The 9,502-nt window shown below is 37.9% G+C and overlaps 1 protein-coding gene across 1 annotated transcript; it reads left to right on the forward strand.

Annotated features, from left to right (window-relative positions):
* Positions 1 to 439: 439 nt before the first annotated feature.
* On the forward strand, positions 440 to 9,229 carry LOC127785784 (cysteine-rich receptor-like protein kinase 14). The gene is made up of 7 exons (XM_052313181.1): positions 440 to 893; positions 1,118 to 1,153; positions 1,206 to 1,236; positions 1,446 to 1,507; positions 6,644 to 6,751; positions 7,008 to 7,371; positions 8,593 to 9,229. The coding sequence occupies exons 1-7, from the start codon at positions 440 to 442 to the stop codon at positions 9,227 to 9,229; spliced, it is 1,692 nt and encodes a 563-aa protein (XP_052169141.1).
* Positions 9,230 to 9,502: the final 273 nt, after the last annotated feature.

Genomic DNA, 9,502 nt, shown 5'->3' on the forward strand with positions numbered 1-9,502 from the left:
ATGACAATAAATTTATAGAGGCGGCTTGTGCCTCCATCCTTGATCCAAATTTATGATAGGCGGATCTAGTTTTAGCTGGCCGTCTGTACATAGTAAGAGGAGTGTAAGAAAAACAAATCAAAATGGAGTCAGATATACTAATTAAAGCACCGTGGTATTCCATGTTTTTTTTTATCAACAGATGAGACAATAATCCTCCTACCTCATTGCTCAAAAATGAAAATTAACAATCGACGTCAACGGTTAAGCCTTAACGGTTGAAACTTCTCAGTCAACTAATCAAATTGTAGTTGGCAGTGAAGTACTGAACAGGTGTACTTGTTGGCACCTTTCTAGTCCTGTGGCAGCTGCGTCTATATATAGCCATTTCGTAACCTAACAAAAGAGCACGAGAAGGTCTAATTAAACCATAAAAGCTGCTGCCTAATTAACCATAGCCATGTTGACGACGTTCGTCTACCATGCTCTAGGCTTGTTCTCCTGTGTTTGCCTCCTTTGTTTTGCCAGTTCGTTGGTGAGTGCAGCTGACGCAGGCGGCGCACCCGTGCTGCAAGCGTTGGAGTGCACCTCGACGGCCGCCGGCAACTACACGCAGGATGGCGCGTACGCCGCCAACCTTGGCCGCTTGCTCGCCATGCTCCCGAACGAGACCGTGTCCAAGAACGGTGGCTTCTTCAACGGCACGGTCGGCAACGGCACGGCCACCGTGTACGGCCTCGCCATGTGCGCCGCCGACTTCAGCCGCGCCGACTGCATGGACTGCCTCGTCGCCGCTGGGATCAGCGCGGGAGGCGTCGTGAAACGTTGCCCCGGCAGCACCACGGTCTCCGCCATGTTCGACCAGTGCCTCCTCCGCTACTCCGACAGTAGCTTCTTCGGCACAGCCCATATCAGTACGCAACTACGCATAGTATATTTTCAGTAATTTTATCATATTTAAGAAGTGATTGGTGGTATAGTATAAAATATAATAATCTCGAGGTATCAAATTTTAATATAAATTTATTAGATAACCCGAGATATTTTCTCAAGTATCGTAAAATTTCTTCTATATTATACAAATGTTGCATGCTGCCGTTGAACGATTATACACGTTATTATGCATGTATATATGCAGATATAACATACGTTTCGGACGGGGAGATCTTGACCGGGAGGGACAGTGTAAGCAGCGTGATGAAGAACGCCTTGCCATTCGTGACGTCGCAGGCGGCGAGCTCGCCGGCGCGGTTCGCGGTGAGCGAGACGAACCCGTACACGCTGGCGCAGTGCACCTGGGACCTGCCGCCCGACGCGTGCAAGGGCTGCCTGGACGCCCTGGCGGCCAACGTCTCGGCCACGTTCCCGGCGACGGCGCGCGGCGAGCGCAAGAGCTACAGCTGCCGCGTCCGGTACGACGTCAACACCAGTTTCATGGTGGTGCCGTTCAATCTGAGCACTGGCAGTGCGGGTACACCGACGTCGTCCCTGGCAGGTCCTGGATCCGTGAATTCTGCGAAGAACAACGGTCAGTACGATGTACTTTCCTGCTTGCCGATGACTTTTGGAATAAGATTAAATATTTGTATATTTAAAAATTTTATATAAATATACTATAGTATAAGTCAACTAAAAGTTTCTTTTACGATAAAACAACTCGAAAAAAAATAATATTTTTAAAAATAAGATGAATGGCGAAACATCATGATAAAAATCAACAGTTTTATAAAAAAATGGACAGAGTACGTAGAATGAATATGTTGTAATACGAAAGTACATAAGAAATAGTCGGTAAAAAATATATAAAATAGGGGAAGGTCCAAATACCCCCCGTAAACTTTAAATAAAAGTAGCATCTTGAACTTTAAGACTGGACATCCAACCCTCCGAACCTTTGCAAAATCGTTCATATTACCCCTAAGGTGGTTTTGTACAGTAGTTTTTATCTAATTTGTATATAACTTGGATGAGTTTTATCACGTGATATACACATTAGATCTAATTTGTATATAACTAGGATGATACCATAGCATGGTATGGTATCACCATAATAATGCTATGGTATCACCGTATAAGTATGAATTGATTACTTACAATTGATGATGTACATTAGTTATTTAAAGTTGTTCGTTTAAGCTTCTAAAATATACAAAACCACCATCCAAAACCATCTTAGTGGGTAATATGAACGGTTTTATAAAGTTCAGGGGGTTAGATGTCTGTTTTTAATGTTTCTGGTGCTAGATGGATTTTCATCCAAAGTTTAGGAGGTTATTTGGACTTTTTCCTAAAAAAAATATAGTTGGTTGAGTGGCAAATTCACTATCGCCTTATCTTAGAAGAGTATAGGTGTGACAAATTTAAGCTAAAAATATTTCAACTGGTTTTCAATTTATAAATCATTGAGGTTGGAGAAGTACCTAGAGATATATTTCTTAGTCTCGCGTGTTGCGAGGCTTTGCATCCGAGGTGTGTGTATATTTTTACTTAAAACTAGGAAAGAAGCCCGCGCAGATGCGCGGGTAATTTATTTATTGTCTATAAAAATAATACTAAAAGAAGCTCTATCTCATTATATTCACTATAAGAAATAGATCATAGATTTAAATATAGTAAACGATAAGAATTCCTATCATACCCAAACAAAAAATTACTTTGTGCCGGTTATATGTAAATTCGCCAATCACCACTTCTTATTATCATTGTCTTGAAATATGAGTGTCATATTAATAGATGGAATTACAGTTATACCTAAAAATAAACCCAATATATCATTAATTTCATAAAAAGTTAATCTCCACATCATACCCAAGTGCCCATGTCTCACATGTTTCCAAATCTATATATTAATATTTAAAAATATCGCTTCTACCAATTAATAGGATAAAATTATTAAACTTATATATGAATGCCCCTCTAACAACCGGGTGAAGCCGACTTTAGCCGCTAACGGTTTTTCTCTAATGCCTTAATTCATGGGTCTCGTATTGATATAGTCGTGCTTCTCGAGACAAGTGTGAAGCACAATTCTATCGGTAAGTAGGCCAGTTAAACTCTATTTTCAACGGTAATCTCTAACTTGTACCACCTCAAGTGAATAATGCATACTCCTGCATAGTTTACTATAGCGTAGCCAGTTGAGATCCATGCTTATCACCGTTTAGGGAATGAGTGAAAGAAGATGGAGATAATGAAAAAAGGTTTTCTCATCTTGAGTTGATTTTTTATAGAGTAGCCATAATGTGTTTATGGTGTTAATCAATAGTGGTAAATTTTAGTAGTATAGACATATGTTTTTAAAAAAAATTTCACGATTGATAATTCAACTATCTAAAAGCTTCAGTGGCAAGGACCACATAAAAAATATTTGCTCACACGATGATCCTTTGCTAACTTACGGTTTTGATTGTTTTTACTTGTATTATACATCTAATTCTTCTATGCATGTACATATGGTTTAATATGCGTTGGAATTAGTTCTAATTTGTTAACACTATTTGGATGAGAATGACATAAAAATATTTTTCTGTTTTTAGACATATATTTTTCTAACATAGGGATAGGGTGTACGCATGTGTACTCATAGTGTGCATCTGCACATATTTATATGAGTTCATATGATTGCCTTTTACATCAATGGTAAAAACAATACTTTCAAGAAAATCAACGGGAAGAGAGTGGAGCAATGAGTGGTGTAAGGCAGCGCCATGGCATAGCATGTTTTATCACCTCGGTAAGAGTGGTTGCTACATTTATATATCCTCAATTTTGGAAAATCTTAGAGCCGGAAAGAAAAGAGAGTTACCAGATGGGACGAATAATATACACACACTCTTTCTTTTTTTTTTCTTTTTATATCTCTTGTGTACTTATGTAGGAGTTATGTACGTATGTAGAGAATTATACAGTTTTTAGCACATAGAGATTACTTTAGTATATCTAATTTAATGGTTGGAAATAATGGATCATTGATTTAATTGTAAATTGATGGATAAATGTTTTACTTTTTAATATATTTTTCATAGATTCTTTCGAATTTATTAGAGCATCACGTGGCATCTTAGGAGCATTTATAGAAGTATAGGAATTGTAAACTTATTGCAAATAAAAATTAAATGGAAAAAAATTAGTCATATGATTTACTTCCTCCGTTCTACAATGTTAGTCATTCTAGCATTTCACACATTCATATTAATGTTAATGAATCTAAACATATATATCTATCTAGATTCATTAACATCAACATAAATGTAGGAAATGCTAGAATGACTTACATTGTGAAACGGAGGGAGTACATCTTTAGTTGTTTTATTTATTACCATAAAATATGTTTTTAATTCTTTCTAATACAACACAAATATAGGAGAGAGACAATATGAGTGGAGGTTGAGCGTGAGGCTGAGGACAAACGTACATACGTACGTGCACCAGTACCACGTACAAGATGGAATCGGTGGAACGTGGTTTTTCCTTTTTTGATAAATTTAATTTAATGGGTCCACCTTGTTTAAAGGAAAGTGATAGTTAGATGCCACATGGCGACTTGTGAGTGTTTTTAGGAGTCTCACGTGGCGGATTGAGAGCGTTTGTAGGAAGTTTAATGGACTTTTAGTATATAATAGATAGATAGATAGATATAATACCATATTTTTTTACTTAATTTCAGCTTTTAATTTTCTTTTTGTGATTACTATCTCCCACTTATGTAAGTATGTTTCCATCTTGCCAAGCCCCTCTTCCAACTTGTTAATTAATTACTTCTAATCTTTATATAGTGTGTGCTACAAACTTACATTGTAATTATTAAAATTATAATGTAATTTTTGCAAGTTACAGTGAGCACCGTAAATACAGTCCCCAAAATTAATGCTAGGAAGGATGTCCATCTCTCATACGTCCCAAGGTCTAGGCAAAAGAACTTGAGTCAACAAGCATTTTTTTTTTATCCAAACGTTGCAGTTATTCCTTTTTTATTTGAACTTTCACAGCTAATTAAAGCATAATATTGGCCTAAAACGAGGTAGTTTTTCATCTAGTCCTTATACAACATATTCTATTAAAATTCTAATAATTAATGACAATAGTTCAAGCTGCACAACCATAAATAAATACAAAATTCCCTACATGCCCCCAAAAATTTCATGCTATCGCTTCTACACCCCGAGATATATATGCTTGAACTAAAAGTACCCAGATTTTTTGTTTTAGTCCTTTACATGTCCATTCCAGTAATTGACCAAGAGTTGACCACTTGTTTCATTGAAATGATTAAAAGCGAGAAATTTTTTAAGTGGGAATTGTTTGAGTTATGAAAAATAGTAAGGGGCAAATCACCGAAATCATTTATATTTCAATATTTTTTGAAACTTTGCATCAATCAATTTTGAAAATTAACTTTTGAATGAGTATTCGGTTTGAAAAATGTGAATTTTGACAATCATGTATTCACCTTCTATTACTATCATCATCCGATGCAAATTTTGTCAATTTTTTTTTGAATACTTAATCACCACTTTTCAAATTAATTGAAAATTTCAAAAAAAATGTCAATGTATATTTCATACACTAATACTACCGTAGAACATCTATAACTGTGTGGTATAAGGGCATCCACAATGTACTACAAAAGTAGTCCATAGGGGATAAACTATTCCATTCAGACACCTAGTAACATTGTACAACTAGTCCATATAAAGGAGATAGCAAAAGGTATCCATATATATATAGGGAGCGTATCCTATGCACACAGGCCCTCACGTGTACACACCGTGTACACCAACTAAAAATTATCACAAAAAATTCTAGGAAAATTCATACATATACTTTCAATAGTATTACATCTACGTGCAAAGTCGCATCTTCAAATTCATTCTACATAGAGAATAACAAAAAAGATAAAATTCTGACAAAATTACAACCTTAAAACTGTCAGATTTTTTGTTTTTTTTGTTACGGCTAAAATATAATGAATTTGACGTTAAGATTTTAACCCTAGGTGTAATACAATTTAAAGTATGTGTATAATTTTTTCTAGATTTTTTGGTGACATTTTTTAGTTGGTGTGCACGTGTGTACACGTGAGGGACTGTGTGCATAGGATATGTTGCCATATATATATATGCATATGGGCTACCCCTATGAGATAAATAGTATTATCTATCTCTACTTCTCTCTCTTCTCCTAATGTCACCTTGTATCCATATACATTGTGAGAATTGCTATAGTTAAAGTTTATTTATGTGGGTCTCATCTATATATACCACTTTTGCCATATATATTGGTGATTCCCTAACCTCCGATCAATAAGGATGTTTTAGGAATATTTAATGTTCAATTGCGACAACTGATAATCAATATGGTATCAGAACAATAGTTCTTGAGTTTGAATCTTGGCTGGCACACAACTAAAAAAAATTTACATCCCATTTTTATTCCATGCAAGAGGCCAGCTAAGGGAGGCCCCGTGTGATTGGAAGTGTTGGTTGTTTTCTTATCAGCTTGAGATTTTTTGTCAACTATGGTTGATGCATGTAACATAATACTTATGTACATTCTGTTAAATTTCAATTTATGACAATAATTCATGTTGCACCCACACAAAGTATTTCATTATTCCTGACCTCTGGATAAGATTTGGAATTTTAATGCACTGTTTTAACTACAGGGCCGGTGATGATTGGATCCATTGTTGCTGCAGTCGTTTTTGTGGTCCTCGTTTCAGTTGTTGTTTGGCTTTGCGTCAGGCATAGAGCCATCAAGAAGGTTGCACTGGGTATGTACAGTTCTTATCGTTCTACCGAACTAGTACATATAGACTACAGATATACTCGTTATACTACAGATAAAAAACACAAGCTGGAAACAGGGGACGGCCCTCTCCAATATTTTTTTCCACAGATAATCATTTAACTAACTAGATAATTAACTTAAGTAATAGTGTATTAGGCCCCTTTCCAAACACCCTTGGGGCCATTGCCTGGAAACATAGAATGGTCACACGATATATATGATGCATCTATTTGTTGCAGCTGGTCCAAGATCATACTCCTACGAGGAATTGTGCACTGCAACAGATGGTTTTTCAGATGAACGAAAGTTGGGCCAGGGTGCGTTTGGTGCTGTGTACCGGGGAGTCCTGTCAGATCCATCTCAGACTCTTGTGGCCGTCAAGAAAATTCAGAGGATGTCTGAAGCAGCATGGCAGGAATTCGTGGCAGAGATACGCATTGTTACCCAGCTTAAGCATCGGAATATCGTGGACCTGATGGGCTGGTGCGACGACCGTAACAATCCTTTGCTTGTCTACGAACTGATGGACCGTAACCTTGATTACCACCTTTACCCTCCACAACGCATGGGGGAAAGTGAAGTTGTGCTAGACTGGAAGAAAAGGTAATGAAGATCATAGATGCCCTGTCTCGTCTGCTAAGGAATTATTTTAATTAAGCCTTTTTAAGTTAGTAGAATTCATTCCAGCTTTTGCTTTAAATAAGAAATAAGCGATTATTAAAGATCTTGCAGAATAAACAACTGCACATTGCAAAATCACAGACTACTTAGAATAGAACCTAAAGATAGAGATTTTCGATCTACAGCGAGATTATTGTCTTAATTACTCCCGTCATTTCCGTTTAATTGTCACCATTTTGCTCCAGCTTAACTATGACAAACATGTACTAATTACAGTAGATGTAGGACAGTATATGGAACTTTAGTTTAATGAATTATTGATGGCAAACTAAGCACATCTACTGTAATTATAGAAGTGATTGATGGGTAGGAGTGGTGGGCGTGTTTAGTTCGATTAATATGAACCGATATTTGTTTTAAAATATACGAGAGTAAAATTGAAAACTGTATTTTGAGTTAAAAACAGAGTGAGCAATATGAACAATATATCAAACTATCATCACTGTAAGTTCTATAGTAATATCATGTGGCGCACATCAGCATGAAACAAGATATTAGGGATGTTCTTACCTGCTTCCTCTCTTCAAGTGTAATGCTAATGATTTAACAATTTTAGAATGTGTAGCCTGGCCCATCATGAATAGAACCGTCCACCTCACATTATAAGGGTTGCAAACCCAAATTTTAGATGCTAGAACATCACAACTAGCTTGATAGATGACGACCATGCATTTCACAATTGTTGGGCATAGTGTCCTCACGGAGAACTATGGATAACGTTATTGTTGTCCTCATGGCTTGCTATCACGAAAGCACCTGAATTCGTAACATCCCATTCCAGTTAGCACTTCCGTGACGGCAGCTATCAGGGTTAAGTAGTCATATGCCTAATTCATATCTTTTTTGGAACCTGTTTTTTGCTCAGGAAGTAGTCATATGCCTAATTCATATGCCTAAGTAGTCATATGCCTACGGCCGAGTTTAGTTCTAAATTTTTTCTTCAAACTTTCAATTTTTTCTATCACATCAAAACTTTTCTACACACAAACTTCTAACTTTTCCATCACATCGTTTCAATTTCAACCAAACTTTCAATTTTAGCGTAAACTAAACACACCCGTATTTATATGCTTAATCCAGATTTTTTTTTTGGAACCGCTTTCTTGCTTAGTAAAAATATGCTATATATTTTGTGTGTGACAGGTACAATATAATACTCGACATGGCGAATGGTCTCCAGTACCTGCACACCGCACGTAACGAATGTGTCCTGCATCGCGACATCAAGCCAAGCAACGTGATGCTCGACGAGAACCTCAGCTGCGCGAAGCTGTGCGACTTTGGGCTGGTGAAACAAATCAACCATGACGAAGTGACCCCAGGCCGGCAGACAACCGTGATTGGTACACGGAGCTATCTCGACCCGGAATGCATCAGGACGTCGATAGTAAGTGCGGCTTCAGACGTCTACAGCTTCGGTTTGGTCCTGCTCGAGATCGCGTGTGGCCGGCAGCCGACCATGCTGCAGCATGGCCATAACAACAAGAACAGCCTCGTCGAGTGGGTACAGGACTCGTTCCGCCACTGGAAATCAGTCGCCGATATGGCAGACGAGAGGCTGAAGGGTGATTTCGGTGAGGAGCAGATTGAGCGGGTGATCCGGGTTGGGTTCCTGTGTGTGCTTCCGGAGCCTGACAAGCGGCCGGACATGGCGACGGTGGTGGACTACCTGAAAGGAAGGAGCGATGTGCCTGCAGCAGAGCCATATCCTGCAAGTCCAGCTACCATCCATGCTGCTAACAACTATGAATCGTCGCCGGTGTCTCTGCTCGTTAGCTGAGACCTTAATGCTAGTCGTGACTAGCATGAACTCAACAGAATGCATGCGACCAGACAAGTTAACTACATTAGCAAGCGGCAAGGTGTTGTGTTGTTTTTATTATTGATCAGTGTATTTTGTATCTTTAAGTTATCTGCAGTACACTCATTGCTGATTTTGAACTTTCTGTCGATACTATCATTTGAACCTAATAATTTGAAGTGAATTTAGAAGCCACAGCTGTTTGAACTACAAAGTCATTCCTGCAACCAATTCCAACCTCTTGGACAATAG

Source organism: Oryza glaberrima, chromosome 10 (assembly GCF_000147395.1).
Source record: "Oryza glaberrima chromosome 10, OglaRS2, whole genome shotgun sequence".
Classification (NCBI taxonomy): domain Eukaryota; kingdom Viridiplantae; phylum Streptophyta; class Magnoliopsida; order Poales; family Poaceae; genus Oryza; species Oryza glaberrima.

Excerpts from the sequence above, each read along its gene's own strand:
- LOC127785784 (XM_052313181.1), top strand. The coding sequence starts at position 440 with ATGTTGACGACGTTCGTCTACCATGCTCTAGGCTTGTTCTCCTGTGTT. Across the intron at positions 1,237-1,445 it reads GCTCGCCGGCGCGGTTCGCG|TGCGGGTACACCGACGTCGT; the intron begins GTGAGCGAGACG and ends GAGCACTGGCAG. Across the intron at positions 1,508-6,643 it reads GAATTCTGCGAAGAACAACG|GGCCGGTGATGATTGGATCC; the intron begins GTCAGTACGATG and ends TTTTAACTACAG.